At 34.0% G+C, this 19,898-nt stretch overlaps 1 protein-coding gene across 3 annotated transcripts; it reads right to left on the bottom strand.

The window, feature by feature from the left end:
* Positions 1-86: 86 nt before the first annotated feature.
* Positions 87-19,812, bottom strand: LOC104909278 (protein piccolo-like). 3 transcript variants are annotated; one of them, XM_010727996.3, is made up of 5 exons: positions 18,980-19,812; positions 17,568-17,762; positions 16,208-16,387; positions 7,899-8,040; positions 87-4,258 (listed from the first exon to the last, which is right to left on the bottom strand). In XM_010727996.3, exons 2-5 carry the CDS (start codon positions 17,758-17,760, stop codon positions 4,141-4,143), a joined length of 633 nt encoding a protein of 210 aa, XP_010726298.1. In that variant the 5' UTR covers positions 17,761-17,762; positions 18,980-19,812; the 3' UTR covers positions 87-4,140. The 3 variants fall into 3 exon arrangements, with proteins under 3 accessions (XP_010726298.1, XP_010726227.1, XP_010726356.1); XM_010727925.3 differs by having other exon boundaries at positions 16,208-16,390; positions 18,980-19,811; XM_010728054.3 differs by having other exon boundaries at positions 16,208-16,282; positions 18,980-19,811.
* Positions 19,813-19,898: the final 86 nt, after the last annotated feature.

The raw sequence follows: 19,898 nt of genomic DNA, 5'->3' as shown, positions 1-19,898 counted from the left end.
AAGAGAATGATGTCCTGCCCCTGTTTTAAGGTTTGATTTGTATTTCAAACTTTTCAAACTTTTTTTTCTTTTTTTTTTTTTCTAACAAATAAAGGTTAGACTTTGTCAATTGACGAAATTGTTGAGATTATTGAATCCTTGTATCTTAGTTTTTTATCCAGACTGACGAGCCACACATCTCAAAAATTAAGGAAAATATAAAGTTCTGTTTTCAGGTTAGACTACTCTGACTATGTGAAATAAAAAGCATGGAATCGTAATTTTTTTCTGGTAGAGCATGCTGTTGTCACCACACTATTTTTCACCTGTAACTAGAGAAAATACATAGCATGCAAAAAACAACAACAACAACAACAACAAAAACCACTGTGAATGTTAATGTATGGTTATGTAAACCACGAGCGCTTATCACCAGCACATTATCTTCCAGAAGTTCAGTAAGTAAATATTTATTGTTAGAAACATTTATTGTTTTGAAACATTACACATCTATTCGTTATACTTGAATCTGGAAATAGGTCTAGAAAACGTTTACTAGAATATTCTGGAGTTTTCTGATCAAGCTGACATTCAAAGAACCAGTGGAAATGCCAGAAAGTGAGCCCATGGCAGAAGTGCATAGAGAAGTGCTTGGAATTCAGTACACATGCTGGATGGAAATTTAAGAAAAAATGAATGACTGCACTCTGTTGGAAGGCATGGGCACTCAGTTCCTATAAGAAATTTGCTATTTTGTGTCTGGAAGTCTATAAGCAAGGCCAAGCACAGAGTATGACAAGCTTTGCAAGTATTTGTTGACTACAACTATGGAATGAGTGAAGGCATGTCATGCTTACTGATGTTTCTTATAACACATTTTGTATTTTCTAAAAGAACATTCATTTCATATGGACCTCTGAAATACCAAAAGTTTATCTTAAATGTACACAGCATATTCAAAATGAGAAGTTTCAAAATTTACTTATAATAAACTATTTCAGTTAAAATGCTCCTTGTATCTATACAGCTCTTTCCTATTAGAAATAATTGCAGCTGAAATTATCTTGTAGATAAACAGTTCTGAAATTCAATAAAATAATTTTCCCTACATATTTCTTAATTTGAAAAATTGTTGGTAAGTGGAAAATACCATGTATGATCTGTTGGCTGAGTAGATACTTAGAGTACATAAACCAATCATGATCTAACACTGAATCAATATATTAATCATGTGTTTTTAATTGTTACTTTCAATCCTTACAGGGAAAACAACTGTTATTTTGTCTGTAATGTCTGTAATATTCCAGAGACATTTCATAAGCAAACTTTAAACAAAAGATATTGCACTTTCTGAAATGAATAAAGAAATTGGTTTGCATAACTCAATAAAGATCACAATATGCATCATAAGATTTACTGAAATTTAAGGTTAATCTTTTCATCTGCTCAAGGCAGAATGTGAAGTATAAGATAGCATGCAACAATGCATATCATAAAAATAACTAACACAGTGTCGAAGAACAAAACTCTGAATTATTTTATATTCTAGTATGAAAATACAGAAAATGACAAGATGATATGTTTAGAGAAACAAAGATTATCATAGCGATACTCACAGTTATTTATATTGACCATTCAGTTGTTTTAGCAAAGTAAGTAGTACTGTTCACTGATATTTGCTTACTTCGTACATTTTCATATCACAAAAACCATTCCCAACAAAACATTAACACATTTCTCAGGTCAGTAAACAATTACAAAAAGCAGCTTTATTTTTCCCTGATTATTCCACTAGTGTACATTCTAATGTTGTACTCTGTGAGCTGAACATGAACTCTGTTGCCACAGTATTAATCCAGCTGGCTAAAAACCAGTTTTCGTTGCCATTTGAGAGTCCTACCTTGCCTTGCCTCCTGCTACCTGTCTTAAACATCTTGGTTGTGTAAGTTCCCTGACATATTTCTAAGCCTGTGTAAATGGCTTGCATGACTAAAATATTTCAAATATCAGTAGATGTGCATGTTTAAGGAATTACATTCATTCAACACAATATTAAAGAGAGTAATCTATATGCTACTTTTCACAGAAGTCAGCCAGTAAGAGTATTTCAAAATATAAAAATAGTACTAGAATTATGTTTTTAACTATAATGCTAAATTCTTATCTGCAATGAGAAAATAATTCTCATTGCCATGAGAACCACTGTTCAATAAAAAATGGGAATAAATATTTACTGCTAGTTAATTGTGGAGCTCATCTGGTCCTGTATGCTACAGAAAAGATATCTGACCTTTAAGACTTTAAGTTTTTCATTAACTTTTGTTCATTTATGAAAATAATACCACAATATTTCTATAATATTGAAATTCTTTTGGTTAATATAGATTCATCTACATTCTGAATTACATCCCCAAAATATAATTGTATTTACATGCTGAAACAGAAATGCGTTCCAGCCTTTGGCTTGTTTTATCATTTGAAATTGATCTGTCCCCACTTTTCAACTAGAAGTCAGACACTAAAAACTTGGCTGCCTCCCACCTTCTCTCAATGGGAAGAAACAATGCTTAGTGAGGACCACTCTTGTTTTTCTTATTTTAGATTTTTAATTGAAGTAATTGAATTAGAGTCTTTATTTTAAGGGAACCAGGCTGCATCATAAGTGAAAACTGGGGAATCAAAGCTCTTGAGCGATTTGCAGACTTTAAAGATGAGCAGAAGTATGCCTTTGGGGAAAAAACTTTGAGTGACTGAATGTTAACTAGTCATCTTTTTGAAACTTTGAAAAGAGTTGGGTATTTATATCTTCTTTTGGAGTGATACAAACATTATATTAAAACATTTTGTGTTTGTATTTGCTGAAGTTTATGATCAAAAACATGAACTAAGGGGCAATTTATGCTGAACAAAATGTTGAAAAACTATTTCTTTACAATTATCTTTTTGAATTAAACACACCACAACAAAGTAAAAATGGAAAATTCCTGATTTCCCATTTTCTTCCCACCACCTCTCTTTTCAAAGATGTTTGTTTTAAAAATATTTATAAGATCCCTTGAATGAATTGAAGTTTGATAAGCAGCTAAATTTGGATTTTTGCATGATAGGTAATGTATTTAAGGATTCAACAAACTGCATATAAACGGTTCAGGATTCTTGCTTTGAAAAAGAGTTTTACCCTTCAATATTCTAGTTTAACTTCTTCAAATCTGTGCAAAACTAGATTATTTTTACCTCAAATATAGCAACAGCAATTATTACTCCATGTAAACAGATTGCAGAAACCTGATAAATAATGTTTTTTTTAAGGTTGAACTTAAAATGACTTCAATTGCGTATATAAATTTCAATTTATGAATTAGTTAAAACCCAAGGTAGTACTGAAATTCATTCAAATGATAAAAATATTATTTTAATAATAAAATGAAGGTCACAATAATTAGGTTTTATATTTGAGGTCAACAGAAGCATACACTTGAAAGAAAATACCTTACAGGTAAAGGGAAATGGAATTTTCCTAACATATCCTTCAATACAAAACACTAACTCTTAATTTTCATGCAATTGTCCATTATTATACAAAATGATCACATTGCACATGGATCTTTTAACAGCCATCCTGTCAGGCTCTTTCTAGCTCCAACACTACAATGGCTCCTTCTTTGGTAGATACACATTCATACAAAAAAAAACCATTAATTCCGGATTTCCCGATCATAGTGTTTCATTATGCTTTAAGTGCAGTGGTCAAACCTGATGTTCAGCTAACATTTTTATTTAATGTTAATGTTTTATATAGTCAACAAAATTAATTTCTTCATGAAGTATTCTGAAATCCTATAAACACAGAGCCTGACAGCCACTGGATGTTTTCTATCAATTTAATGGGTATTGAGTCAGCTCTGTACTTCATATTTTTTTATTCCAATACTATGAAAAGCAATGAACACTGAAAAACAGATATTATTCATTGCAATCTATTTAATTATTTTAAATAAACAGGTAAAACAAGCTTCTCATTTAAATGAAGACTCATTACATCGGTACTATGTGCAAAGGGCCTTTAGAATAAATGAAAGAGAGAACCTTAAACTACAATACAAAGAGAGCATAAGCTAATCTTTCATACCATAACAATTAAGAGAAATCATCATATCAGTTTTATAAATAGAAGGGAATACCACTGTAGCGTTGTTTGTATTTCTTTTTACCTTCTGCATCAGTTAATCCCACTCCTGACTGCTTTATTGGTTCTTGTCCATTCTGGCTCATCTTCCCTCTGTTAAAAAAAGAATATGGTCATATCTGTCAATAAGACCATGAAGAGATCAGATTTAAACAAATGATATACTCAAGCCAAAAAATCTTGTCTCAGTAAAAGAACTTTATTGAAAAGAAATGAAATAAATGTGTATATATATATATGTAAATTCAAGAAAATAAAGAGAACAGAAGCTTTTTTTCTATTGCTATTTAAACAGATCACATCACTTTTATTTTGTTGTTGTTTTTATTTTGGAGACAACTGCAATCAGATCTTACTGTGCATTCCTGAAGAACGGAGCAATCGGGCTGTTTGCAACCTGCCTGCCATCAGTCTGCAAGCAGTCTGCATAGCTCTTCGCCTCACTTTATACTGTTATGGTGAATGGTGAAATATGGAAGTAGTTGCTATTTGTTCTACAATATCATTACTGCAAAGGTAGATTTTGTTTTTGGTAAGTATTTTCCTTCAGTGACAGATTTTAGAATGCAGTTTAGATTCATCATAGGAGACAAGATATGAGATTTTATCTTAAAGCAAGGTGAGTGGAATAAAGCATGTTCTGGTGGACCCTGGATGTAGAAAGAATCTAACATGGATGAGAGTCGTCTATTTTCAGCTTATGAATATTAGGTAAAAAAGTTTTATTTCCTTTTTTTAATCTTTAAACATACCTGTTGTAAGCTCTAAGGCACGGCATTAACCACCATCAAAAACACATCTGCTCCTCTATTTATGGAGTTATTTATGTTCGTATTTACAAAGTATATTACGTGCATGATAAAAGAATTATTAGGCCCTACATATTGTTCAGTTGATTTTACATTTGCATCCTAAATTAATATTATTTTACAGACATTCACAGAATTATAGATTGGCCTGGTTTGGAAGGGACCTCAAAGATCATCTAGTTCCAACCCCTGCCATGGCCTAGTTGCTAACCAGTAGATCAGAGATGCCCAGGGCCCTCCAACCTGGTCTTGAACAGCTTCAGCGATAGATAATCCACTGCTTATCCACTTCAGGCTGCAAGAGCACATTGCTGGCTCATGTCCAGATTTTTGTCCCCCCAGACCCCTAAGTCATTCTTCACAGGGCTGTTCTCACAGAGTTCTCCCAGTATCTGAGGTTGCCCCAACCCAAGTGCAACATCCTGAACTTGGCCTCGTTGAACTGCATTAGGTTTGTGTGGGCCATAATACTTATACAGATGGTTATACAGTAGAAAGGCATAGTTGTTATCATAGATGGAAACATATTTTTCAAGGATATTAAAAGTGAACAATAACAATAATTTATAAATTATTTCCTAAGGAGAAAGACTACAAAATGTATTCATCTATGTATAACCGTATAAAATGATTAATTTCTCTTGACATTTGAAACAATGTTTAGTTTTGGCAAGTATTAAAATAAGTTAATTCATCAAACAATTCCCATCCTGTTACTAATTAAATTATTTTTTTAATTTCATGACTAATCATTCCAACTAAAGTAAAGAGTATAAAACTCAGCTGTCAACACTTTTCTATTGGTAGATCAGATATTCATTCTAAACAGAGAAATCGCCAAAGACGTTTTTATATGCCAAGTCTTCCTAAATCATTTTGATCACATAATACTTTAAATTGTGATCAGTGGTCTCATGGGTATACTGAACATCCATGTACAGGATCAGAGTCCCTGAAGTAATTATGAAATCTGTGTGAACATAACACTGACTAGAAATGGGCCACTAAGATGATCAGAGGGCTGGAACACCTCTCCTATGAGGAAAGGTTGGGGGAACTGAGTTTGCTTAGCTTGGATAAGAGAAGGCTCTGGAGAGACCTCATTGTGGCCTTCAAGTACTTGAAGGGAGCGTATAAACAGGAGGGGGAATGACTGTTTATGAGGGTAGATAGTGATAGGACAAGGGGGAATGGTCTTAAAGTGAGACAAGGTTAAATATTAGGAGGAATTTTTTCACACAGAGGGCAGTGGTGCATTGGAACAGGTTGCCCAAGGAGGTTGTGGATGCCCCATCCCTGAAGGCATTCAAGGCCAGGCTGGATGTGGCTCTGGGCAGCCTGGTCTGGTGGTTGGCGACCCTGCACATAGCAGGGAGGTTGAAACTAGATGATCCTTGTGGTCCTTTTCAACCCAGGCCATTCTATGATTCTATGATTCATTGATTCTATGATTCTATGAATTTCAGTCAAGTATATATTCGGACATATAATTAGTTTTATCCAAATCTGAATACATGAACAGACATGTGTTTTGAAACATTCTCTCTGAACATGATTCTGAAGATGGTAACCATTAATTTTGTCATTCATTTTCACTAATTACTATGTAAAGCCCTTAAAAAGAACAAAAGAAACAAATATCATTTGTTCTCTGTGTAAATGTCTGACATAAGTTTTAGAGGTTTAAAATCTGCTCATCACAATATACTTTAAGAACACAATATTAATAAGAATGTGATGCAGTCCATGTAGCAAAAAAAATAGGACCTGGATATATTTTATTTAATTAAGCAAAATTCAGTGGAATAAATTACAACAAAGGAAAGGTTGAAAATCTTGGAGATTTATTCCTGCTTTTCAGTAAAGTGTAGTCGATTTAAGGCTTAGTAGTATAGTAAATTTGTCAACAAAATATCAAGTAGCTATAAGATACTGTCACCTTGATGATAATTCGCATTAAGTAATATTATGTAGATTTCAATTTAGCGTATGTGTACTAAAATCATACTAAGTGCTGCCTCGTGTTTCTGTACACAGGGATTTTATACACCTTTGCCTTTCTCATTAGGAATGATTGCAAAATATATATATATTTAATATTGTCAAATTCAATTAAAAGAATTTTTTTTGCCGCTGAGAAGTGAAACTCACTTTGAAATAAAATTATGTTGATTGAAAATTTCAATAAAATTAAGCAATTGGCATTCCACAGCCTGAGCTGGCATTGCTCTCCTGGAATCCATAGATGAGAGAGAAATCCTAGACTAGTTGCTGTTAGTTTTTTTTTTAGCCTTTTGTATGTTGTGATATTACTAATAAGAATGTTGAATATTTAGAAATATCACTGCTCTAGAGAACAATTTGAGCCTTTTCTTGTTTTCCTCTTTTTATTTTTTAAACTTAAGCTTTTCAAATCATGTTCTTGTGACTTCTATTTCTGGACTGCCAAGGAAAACATGTAACAGCTACTGCAGATACATGCAACAACCACTGACTAATATTTTGAGAACAGCCAAAAAATTCAAGCTACAAACATTAATCTGATGAAGAGAAATTACTTTTTGTTTTCTAAGGGAATTCCAGGAGATCAGTCTGAAAATCTAAGTGGATTGGCTTCAAGTATGGGAAAACTGCACTACAAAACCATAACCCAAGCACATCTCAAAATGCTTGCATCAAAATATTGGATATCTCCTGTGTGACAGCAATGAAATCATGAGGCTTAGGGAGAGGTTTTGATAGTTATTAGCAGTTCAACAGAGCAGAATGAAAGTATGAGTTCTGAGAAATTCTACACAGTTAACTGCTTTTCTACTGTGTAACTCAGGTCTACAGAGGAAACTACATATGAAGATAACCAGCAGTGAAAGCGCTACACATAATCAGTGCACAGAGGATTCAGAATATTAAAGGAAAAGCCTTACATTCTTGGGATGGGAAACAGATTATTCTCTCCCGTGGCACTGCTGCTGCCTTCACTATCCATGCTGTATCCACTGCCAAAGCTACTGACTGATGAGCCAGTGGAGACAGAACTTTCTGCAGGTCGGTGGTTAGTAGACCTTGCTGTACGGACAGGAACAATGCGTTACCAAATGCCTTCTAAAAAATCAGTGCCATCCACAATAAGAAAAAATAGAATTTATCAAAATGATATGCTGTAACGTCTTTTACTTTTTTACTTTACATTCCAGTGTTGTGGTATCATCTTTTGGAGATAATGTTTATTTTCACATAGAATGTGGTCTAAACCAAACAGAGCATCACCAGAATATTTTTCTTCATTCATGATAATAGTTCAAATCAATGTCCTAAAGGAAAAGAAGACCAGGTTAGATTGATTAACACTGCTTTTCTGATTAAAGTTACAGAAGACCAGTAATTCATCAAAAACATTTTGTAGGGTAACCCTTTAAATGTGGTTGGCCTTCCTCTTTTTCTTCATGAAACATTCCTTACATTTTATGACTTTGAGGAAACTGAAAGGAAATATATGTACAATATCTGTAGTCACAGAAACTGTATGAAGACCTCCACCCCCTTCAGACGTAACAGTGCAACTGTGCTACATTTCTCAACTGCATTTACTCATCTGGATATCTCTTACTGTCTGCCTGGAATTTCAACGCACTACTTATGCTTAAAACACTCTGTCGTATGTCAGATGTATTATTTTGTGTTTTGGGTACTGCTATACACTGAACAAATTTTCCAGTATTCAGTCTTTAGCAAGTTGAGAAACATATACAAGAAAAAGGACTCAGTGACATTACACATAATAATCAATTTACACAAACAGTAGAAAGACTATTCTCATATAAAATAAAGAAATTATCATGGAAATATTAATAGAAATCTTTTGATTTAATGTTTAAGTTTAGCATAGTACATCTACTATTGTCATGCTTAATCTTTTCTAAGTGACTGAGCATATATACCTTAGATAAAATACTTTCCTTTAAGTTTATTATTCTGTGAAACCTTAGTGAGCTTTTCTCTTACTTTGGTGAACTGTGAAACAGTAATGCAAGCAGTTAAAAGAGATCCTTCTTTAAGTAAGAATTTAATCAAATATCTAAATGGAAATTACTTCAAATAAGAGCCAGAGCCCCAGTGGTTTCCTGCTTTAAGCTGGCAACCAAGGTTATTTTTGTGTGACTGGATGAATAATATTTTTGATGAAAACTGCTGAATGCTTCTTAATGTGGGACCAGGAAGTTGAATGTGACTCTTCTAACGTATTGTAAAATCAGATTAATAATTGACACTGGATGAAAGGAATGAACAATTTCACATGCCATCAGTCCTTGGGCCAAACTGTCTCATAAATCGCTTTTTTAAACTCTATTAACTTCAACTGTTTCACTAATGCCTACAGCCACAGAAAGAATCTGTCAATCAAAATTATTTTTAGACAAAAATATTTAGCTCAAATAGTAGTTCAACCACTCTCCTGAATAATACACAAATACTAGGATGAGTTCTTGATTCCGTAAATAAATTCTGTCAGATTCTAAGTGGAAAATAATGATCCTGATGTAAGACTTTTTATCCAAAAGAGTGATGAAACTGATACATTTTTTATTCAGCATTGTTTAACAAAAAAAAAAAGTATATTCTTTTGACAGAGTAATATTCATCCACATATTCCCTAATGCCTTCTTGGAATAAGAATCATGATTTAAGAAAATTTGGCTTATGGACGCAGGGAAAACAGGTAAGTCCTGCCGTCATATAAGAAAATATACTGAATTCAAAGAAAAGAAAAGTATTGATATCAACTTTTTTTTTTTCCTTCAATAAATCTGCTTTTTCAATAAAGTTTTTTTTTTTAAATGTAATGTAGGAAGGATATTCACACAAAACCTTTTGTCATGAAGAGTCAAGTCAGTCAGAAGCAAAAGAGAAACAGTCCAGTGTTGTCAGCCACTTCAGCTATCCTCCTAGAGTGAATGGATATGGGGGAAAAGGAAAAAAAAGAAGGAGAATAATACAAAAAGCATGACTGAGACGTTCTGTGAATAGAACAGCCTCAGCTTTCTCCTGGTCATTAAATTGCAGAAACTGTGTTTTCTTCCTTTCAAATGTATGTTCCACTTCTCAGGTATCTGTTTAGAAGTGATAACTCAACTATCAAAACACACTGAGAAAGACAGTTTGGTTTGTAATCCAAACAGAAAAATGTCTTTTAGCTAGTGTTCAGCATTAAGCTTCAAGATTTTGCCTTTACTTGTCTGAAAAAGAGTTATCTTGACTGGCAGTCTTGTGACAAGCCCTGAGCAACAAAGAGGGCTGACACCATCCTACACAGCAATGCAAGTCCACAGAAACCGGTGAAATTACAGATTTGCTTTGGGTATTTATCAGCCCAGACTATTCACGTCACACACACCATCTTCAGGCAGAAGCTTATCTATTATTCACTCTGTCTTGTCTTCTGTTTAAATGTACCATACTCTCATTGCCCCAAAATTACTGCTTACACACTTTTAAGAAGACTTTGCTAGCAATAAAAAGAAGTTCCAACTTGATCTATGAAGTTCTACAGAGCTAACTAAATTCTGTTGATGGGGCTGTCAGTTGCATGTTTTGTGAACTGCCAACAGAATAAAGATACAAAATAAATAGCCAGTAAGAAATGCCCCGGGACAGTTCTGATAGTCTCCTTCCTTCACTTTCCCTTACTCGAAACAGTACTTTAAATCATGGTCTCAGCTATTTCAGCTGCATTTGTATATCAGACACAGCTTTGACCACACACCAAGAAGCAATATTTTGTGTTTTCTACACAATGTTTTGCAAAGCAATTTACCATTTGAACTGAGTAATGGTGGCAGAATAGCACTAATCTGAAAATGTGGTGATGGTATTTCTTAGCAAAGCAATTCCAATGATTTTTTTATATATATTTTTTATTTTTATATTTTTTTTAAGTCCTCCATAGGCTTCAGCTACCATCTAATAGACTTTTGAAATAGGAGTTATCAGATGAAGAATCTGAGCAATTTCCTGAAATTACATGTCAGCTTAAAATGGTGGAAGAGTAAACAGCAGGAATAGTCAAAGCAAAAAGTGCCAACTTTTAGACTAAAACAGGACTCAAAAGACAGCCCCAAATTATTGCTGTCTGCAGAAAGTGAGGACATACTGTTCCTGTTTTGATAATGACTCTTGGAAATGGGTTATTTGTAGCAACATGAAACCCTTTTATCTTGGAAATTAAGAAAGTGGTGGAGGAGTTTATATAAGACAGCTTTGGGCAGTAAATTACATAAGTGTGAAGGTAGTATTCTAAATTACTGTAGGAACTAAAAACATATTGCCTATCAAAATGTGAAAATAGGAGTATAGACAAGGAAATATTTAAATCCGCAGTCAATCCAGTACAAAAGATTTACAGAACCTAGGAATCAGTTTCCATTCACTTTATGTTGTTGTGAACACTAGTTTGCGATAAAGACAATTCCTGCTGATTTTAATATTTTATTTTATTTTATTTTTATTATTTTATTTTGTTTTTATTGTTAAGTGGTTAGAAATTACACAGTGCTGCCTCAGACCTGTATTATGGATTTATGCTGCTAACAATATCCTACTGGTAAATATATCAGATCACATTCTGCTGTAGCTTTAACCTGTTGCTGTACTGACACTTGAGACAAAGTTGAGACAATTCTTGAATAAGTTGGTGTATGCAGGAGCCAAAAGTAGGCATATTGTCTTTTGTGCTAAGGTTTTTTGAGCTGGAGGTCTTCATGAGGTGCAATTTCACAGTCTGTGTGATCTGAATACAGTTATTAAACTGTTTATGCACAGTGTATTAGTAACTTGCTATGTTGACTGTTCCATTCCGTAAAGCGATGCCAATAAAGTAGGCTGTGGTGGGTGTGGGTACCCCAATCACCACACAGAATCCTTGCAGGAATGGACTTGCAAACCGATGATACCTTCACTATTGTCTCAACTTTTAAAATTGTTGAATCATAGAGAAAACCTCTCTTTCCTACCAGCATTAGCTCTAATAGTAGACTATTCTCTGACCAACACAATCACTTGAGACACAAGTATTTGGGAAGTAATATCTTCCCACGGTATCACAAAAAAAAAGATATTGTGTGGCAATAGAAAATGTAGCAGATTAAATGTTCTATATGAGATGGGGAACATGCATAAGTATTTTGTTCCAGAAAATGCTATGATTTTAAAATATCAGAAGTTTTGAATTGAAGAGGTTTTGGGTTGAAGAAACTGTGTCACACTAGGTGAACATACCTATTGAGTATAGTACAGAAAAAATGATAGAAACTGTAGCCACTACTTCCTTGTGATCTTTCTATTATCAGTTGATATGTTCGGATCTTTAATTGAAATACAGTGTATTTTTGTTTTTCTTGAATGTTTGCTAATTCAGCTCAGGAGCAGAGCAGTACTTTCCTCCTGGTGTTATTCTTACATGTGCCAAGCAACACAAGAGATACACACTAAAGCAGATAAAAGCTCTGATCTCTCTTTTGGCATCTGATCTGCATGTTCAAGCAAGAGTGTGTTGACTCAGTATATCTCTCATGAATGCCAGTTTGGAAGAGTAGAAAAAAAATCACTAGAGTACAATGATATTCAGGTCTAGACCATTCACTTAGGTATTCAAATACTGATATATTGTGCTCCAAGGATCCTGGGAAGAATCAGAGTAGTCTTCTAGAAATTCTCTTATTTGGTTTTAAAATATGTTCTTCCATTGAATATTTGTTATTTTAAAGTAATAAATTTAAACAATATAAATAATATATTTGGAGGCGAAACTAACACTCCTTCTGGAAATAAAGACAGACACCCCATTAAGTTATACTCATTAGGCAAGTATATAAAATATCTTTGTGGATACCAAAGCTACCCATGAAACTGCGTACTTAAAAAATGGCCATTTGTGTGTGGAGATGGAGTGCCTACCTATTTCATTTGCTGAATTTACTTCTGTTGCTGAAGTGAAATTACGTTCTTCCTTGTCCTTCTCACTTGCGTTATTAGAAATTATTAAAACTAAGCCAGGTAGCTTCTTTCTTTCTAATTATTATCTGTCTTAGAAAAGGCTTTCTACATAAAATCAGGAAATAACTATTGCAGATGAACCTGCACTTTTATATACACATATACAGACAGCCAGTAATTATAATCATAATATTTGAAATTGTTTAATTATCTGGAGAACTCTAAAATCATTTATTATACTTTAAACATAAATGGCCTACCAATAAATTTCCACATAACAGACAAGATCATTCTGTGGGATAAATTATTGACATAAAGGAGATGATGGGCTGATTTATGCTATCTAAAAGTCTGACTAATCTGGTGGATAAACCCTAATACACAGTTTATGTTGAAAGGAATGTGATTAATTTTATGTGAATGTTTAATTGACTGTGATTCAAATTTTTCACATAAATGAATTCAAATTAACTTAAACTTCTGTCTCCTCGTGGCTTGCATCCCTTGCTGCTTCTGCCTTAAAAGGGTTTACTCATACACTTTGTTGTTCCTTTCTGAAAGGTGTGAGGGGAATGTATATTGTGCAATTTGTTTAGTTGCAGATTGCACTCTTATCCCTCACAGGCAACAAGGATGCTACACTTCAGGATATATTTTTAATTAAGTGCTGTAGTTAAATATTGGATTTTACAGATGTGCTGAACAAAGTCTTCTGCTGTGGCTTCACCTTAATTTTAAAACAGATCAATTAAAATACATTTTTTTTACTGTTTAAAATAAAGAAATAGTTCAGTCTAATAAACTTAAGGTGATGTACATCCTCCTCATTCACAGTATTGTGAGTGATATTTTTGTTTGATTTCCTTTTTACTTCTCATCAGACATACAATTAACTTAATAACTAACAAAATGTATTCTATGGGATAGGTCATAGGTCTAGAAGTAGAGAACGATTTCTCTGGTACATTCTTTTGTTTGGTTTTGTTTAAGTGGCAATCCAATGCAAGGGGAAAGAAAACCCCAACCACAACACTAAATTAAAGGATGTAACTCTTTCTAACGGTTCTCTTAAGTTATGTGTGAACGACTAATAAATATGCAGATAAATTTATATAAATAATCTAAATATAAACCTATGAGTAGATTTTTTTTTCCCATCACCATTGTGCAAATGCCATATATTGCTACTACTTGGCCTAAAAAAACAAACAGCTGTCATGAAATGTGCTGTTTTCCAACACATTCAGATAAATTGATATGATAAAAATAATAATGTTCTACATTATCTGTAATGGCTTTCTTAAGAAAGGGCTTTTACCTTTAGTGACAAAAGATGCAAAATCAGTGCTTACTAACTTGCTAAGTAACTGTTCTATTTCATAAAACCAGATACCAATAAATTAAATAGTGATTGGGGTGGGTAACACAACCATAAAGCATCCCTGCAGGAATGGACTTTCAAACTGATGATGCCCTAATACTCATCTTTTAGAATTGTTGAATTAAAGGAGAAATCTCTTTCTCTCAGCTCCCCTTTTTCACTCAAAGAACTTTGAAAACAGATTTATCTTGGTGTCTTTTCCATTTAAGCTCATAACCTTTCTTGGTTTAATTTAAACACTCAAGACAACTGATCAATTACCTTCAGAATTGTAATAATTAGCCCACTTTACATGAATAAATTACAACAAACTAGTTTTTGAATAATAAGAAGCCCAAAGTTCTCACAGGTCTGAAACCAAACTTGTCAAAATTGTGAAGGCCATTGTGCATTACCAGTATTTCTCCAAAGTAAAAAGACAAAAGTACCATGTCTTCTTATAGTAATTCCAACCTCATTAATATATCATTGATATAAATGATGGCTCTTATTCCTAGGACTTTGTAATATGCTTCTAAAATTGTTCTCAGCCAAATGTATATTGATACCTAAAATAATGTGTGTGAACCTTGCTTCAACCTCATCTCATAAGGAAAAGGGTTTAGCATTGTTTCTCTCAGTCAAAATACATTGTTAGACTATAAGTCTTTGTGACAAATGTCTTCAAACATGACATCATAAGAAATCATGAGTTATATAGATTTCTGTGGAAGACGTTCCAGGAATAGGATGGATCTTTCAGTTATGGTAACTGAAACTAGTGTCATGATCTACTCCAGCCTTTGCCTGAACTGAGTGTCAGAAGCTGAGCTGTAGAGTCTGGCCACACATGTGAACACAGGAATATAATTTTAAAGAAGTTTTCTTAAAGCTTTCAGAGAAGATACAACTCATTCTTTCTAACTGTAATATTTAAAATTACTAATTATATTTACCCTTGTTAATTTGTCATTTCTCCCTCACACTAATGACCCATTGTCATTAATCATTTGAAATATCATGCCCTCTTTCTTCCTTACATTCTCAGCTATACTTTATTGCCCATGGTATATATTAGTGTTAACCAAAAAATCTGCAATAATTCATGTAAGGTTGGAAAGGCAATACACACAAGAGAAGATATGAGAGTCCGTTCTCTAAGTTTATTTGGATAATACCTCTGATTCTTTGGAAATAACCAAAATGCTCCAAAAGTCAATAGAATAGTGTCAATTTGAATCAGCTGAGATTCTGGCTCTTTATTTGTGTTGAATGGTTAAGTTGATGATATATAGCATTTAGATTTGATGAACAGATGCCTACTGTTGGTGGAAAGTAAGAGACTGATTGGAGAGTTGTCAAAAGATCGAGCTGTACATGGATCAAAACTTTCCTTTCCACTGGTGGGTTAAAAAAATTACCTATGCCTATGGCATAACAATATTGAGAGAGAAAAAATACATTGCTAATGTCCCAATTAGAATTCCAGAAACAAAAGGTGCTATTAGTTTTTTGTCACAGAGTATGTTTACTCATGCTTAAACAGACTAACTTGGTCATATGCTCTCGTTAGCTGACAACATGAGGAAAACTATAAAAATTTTCAAGAGAAGTCCTCCAGTGGAATGGAAGCAGATTATATGCTTTTTGTTTTGTAACATTTCTTAGCACAGTTTTTTTTGTTGTTGTTGTTGTTTGATTGTTTGTTTGTTTTGTTACGTAATTATGTGCTGATGTGGAAAAATCAGAGTTCTTGATTCATGTTAACATTTACAGCACTTAACAAAAGGATAAAATAAATAATTAAATATTGCAACGAATTAGTAGACATGGCAAGAAGGATTTGGGATGCGTTTTGTTTCTTAACCATGCCCTTCTGCTCACCTCCTTCAGGCTTGACTGGTCCATCAGACATCACTTTCCTGAGGGCTAGTTGGCTTTGGTCTTTGTTGTCATTGGCTGGTGGAGGCAGATTGTCAGACTGAGTTCTTTGAATAGGGAGGACTCCTGCTATGCTGTGTCTGTGCTGCTTCCTGGCATGATTAGATTGACCGCTTTTATGTGCTGCTGTGGCAGTGTGGGTGAAATGGAAACCCAGAGTATGTATCCTCAGATGGAACCAGCTTAAATGTTATTCATGCAAACAGAAGTGTTCTTTTTTTTCTGCATTTAAATAAGTAGTGTTTTCAAACACCAAAGAGACACCACATGCACAGCATTAAAGAGTACTAAAACTGGCTGTTTCTTTTATTAATGATGGTGAAGGCAAGGGAAATCATTTCCCCCTAGTTTTTGCATTGCACCATGGTAAGTTTATGGCATATCAACAAATCCTGAAGACAAACACAATGAATCCTCAACTAACAAACAGATACGGAATGATAGCTATGGAGAGCTATCCTCTTAAACAGAAAAGTTCTAATTTATTAATCTATTTAAAGATGTCAGATAAAACCCATCCTGACTCATTAATCAATGTGTGGCAGAAAAATTCCTAGAAAATCTGTATGACAACAACTGACTTAGCTCTGAATTCCAACTTTGATAACGTTAACACTGTCAAAATCTAGTTGTTAATTGTTTCATGTCCTTAATAGTTTTCTGTATCGCTGTTCTGCTCATCACTAACATGTTTTTATGGTAGAGATAAAGAAGGTTGCCTTACATTTCCTTTCCAAACATCATTAGATACAATCATGTCTCAAAAAACTGTATCTGAGTTGTGCTGTTAAAAAACTTTTCTTCCAACTTTAAATCTTTTCTATATGATACTGCCCTGCTTGAATACTATTCATAGGTATAGTTTATTGTTAGTGTGTTCTCAGTACCTGTGTGCAATTTGCAAAACTGACAACTGCATCTCTGTAGGTTTTTTGTTACTTAATTCGTCATTATTTAGTTATTGTAGTTATTTAGACATCAAAACATCATCACACAATGGAACTCTCTGTGAGTCATGCACAACTATGAAATATCATGGACCATGAGTGATGGAAGTGATGGAGAAACAGCCAGTTTCACTGCAGTCTATATAAATTAAAATAAATAAATAAAAGACATCTAAATACAAGAGTATATTGTAATTATATGTATTCACACACGGGCACACAAAGAAAGACATTGAAAGAGTGAGCACAGTGTGCCAAGAACAGAAAAGAAATAGCCAAGAGGGAAAGACAGCAGGGAAAAAGGCAACAGATGAACATTAAGCTGCCATGCTGAGGAATTTATTTGCGTCTTTTACTTGGTTGAAGGCGAAGCTGTTGGACAGCTGCTTCAGCAGCAGCGATGGCTGCCCCAGCGTCTTCAAGGTGTGTTTGAGTGACGCTGGTTTTGCTTTGGCTGCGGGATGGCCCATGAGAACGTAGATGTCCTTCAGAAGAAGATTTGGAGCTCCCTGGACTGCTGTGGGATTTCTCAATGGTGGGCACCTGCATGTCTACCAAGGAAATGGAGAAGCACAACTGTTGCATTTATTAAACTCATTTTCTTTCTCTCACTTTGCCTTTCTAGCTACATTCTAGAACAAAGAATAAAGATTAAGCTCTGCAACGCCATTCTGTATCTCAGGACATACTGTGATTAGGAAACTCAATTTATTAAGAACCAATTTCTATTTCCTCACCATTTCCCAGAGAGTAATTCATTTATTATTGGATTTCTAACATCTGTTAATTATTCTTCCTGAACTGGTCCACTGTGGTTGATTAGAAGTAGACTAAAGCCTGATTTGTTTCTTGCTTTCTACTTCACTAGCATGTGCAGAATAACCATATTCCTAATGCTGGTAATCAAATCTTAGGTAATGCAAGCAGATTTTTCTCTCTCCTGCAGAATGATTGGTCTAATAACTTCTGCACTAACTTCTGGTCTAATAACTTCTGATTTGGACTTAGATCTTATATAGACACCAATTGCTACCAAAACATGGCACTGAAATAGAAAAAAGATGGAGCAAAGCCTTATCCTTCAGAGGTTTTCATCTGGGTTGTATTTGGGAATGTAATTGTGTTGATATTGCAGATGTTTCTTTAAGAGGGCAACTGGCTACTGAGTACTTATTATTAAAAATAAATAAATAAATATATTGGAGCAGGAGACATTGAGATCAATTCTCCTTTTGTAAGCACTAGTAAAATTCTACTATGTCAGCTCCACTGATTTCCATTGTAATTTAGGTATACTACAGCCCATTATTATTGACTAGAAATACAAAAGCATTATTATAGTATAATAGTTATTCTATAAAATATTAATGTGGCATTGATGGAAGATGAAATGTCATAGAATATTTAAAGAAAAATTGAAAGTTAAAGACGTATTGAATTTAGCCAAAGTTACCAGAAACAAAAACAAAAAACAAAACAAAAAAAACCAAGTCACAGAATCTACAGCAGATGTAAAAAGATCGTGTAGCTTAAAGCTTGCTGTTTTAATGACACAAATACTCAGTGAGCTTGTTAGCATTGATTGGGTCAAGCTAAGCATTAACTCAAGTCTCCAATGAATTAACCACAGAGAGAAATAAGTTTTTAATAAAAGTATATACAAACTTCATAACAGTATCTTTATTTTTCCATTAGAACTCAGAAATAGCAAATGTTTTCCTGTCACCTGGGAAAAAAATTCAAATCAAATGCACTGAGTTAATCCTACCCTTGGAAGGGTCTGGGAAGATTCCATGACTCCTACTTTTGATGACAGATGGTTTTGGAGATTGCTGGCTATTCTGTCCGGAATGAGATTTCCCATGATCAATGTTCTCACTCTGTTCTTTTAAAGGGTACCACCGAGGAGTGTTATCAAGCTGAGAGACACTGGACAAGTCGATCAATACCTGTAATTGAACCAAAACACAACGTACAGCCTATGTCTGATCTATTAATGGTGGTGTACAGCAGAAGCATCTACAGTTGTGTTAGCAGAAGCCACAATCAAATATAAGCATTTCAGAGTATAAAAGGTTGGGTGCTCACAATCTTAACTAGCCTGATGTAAACCAGCTGTGGTTGGAAACCCACATTTATTAGTACATCATTATGCATACAGTAATACCTCTCAGCAAAATCTTGGCATGGAATATGAGCTTAGACAAAGCTCCGTATCATGATGACTAAGTAGGATGAGGAACATTTTGAGCACTAGCTTGATGGCAAAATTAAAGAGGGTACTCATCATTCTGCCTCTGTATAGACACATCCTAACAGAAGAATTGTGCACTTATTTTCTCCTTATTGTCAATCTAAAAAAAGTGTAAGTGCCGTTTGTATTTAATAAGGTCTTTGGTACTATGAGACTGGGTCTTGTTCCTTTCAAAATTGAATAAATCAACGGAATTTGCAACAGAAAAAGAAAAGAACAGGGAAACCTTTGCATTTCAGTATATAGTCAATAGGCAAAGCATGAAAACTTCACTGGAAGGAAAAAAAAGGACACAAAACCATGATGTGGCAATGAGAAGCAAAACTTAGTGGGAAAAAAAAAACAAATAAAAATCTCAGCAGTTAAAAATCCGCTCAGTCCATTTGCATTGTTAGCTGGAGTTTGGAAAATTTCTTTTTAAAAAAGAAAAAAA

This window comes from Meleagris gallopavo, chromosome 1, assembly GCF_000146605.3.
Source record: "Meleagris gallopavo isolate NT-WF06-2002-E0010 breed Aviagen turkey brand Nicholas breeding stock chromosome 1, Turkey_5.1, whole genome shotgun sequence".
Classification (NCBI taxonomy): domain Eukaryota; kingdom Metazoa; phylum Chordata; class Aves; order Galliformes; family Phasianidae; genus Meleagris; species Meleagris gallopavo.
This window is presented reverse-complemented; position numbering and strand designations above follow the sequence as displayed.

Excerpts from the sequence above, each read along its gene's own strand:
- LOC104909278 (XM_010727925.3), bottom strand. The coding sequence starts at position 17,760 with ATGCAGGTGCCCACCATTGAGAAATCCCACAGCAGTCCAGGGAGCTCC. Across the intron at positions 8,041-16,207 it reads ACCAGTCAAGCCTGAAGGAG|CAAGGTCTACTAACCACCGA; the intron begins GTGAGCAGAAGG and ends CTGTCCGTACAG. Across the intron at positions 4,259-7,898 it reads CTGTTTCCCATCCCAAGAAT|AGGGAAGATGAGCCAGAATG; the intron begins GTAAGGCTTTTC and ends TTTTTTTAACAG.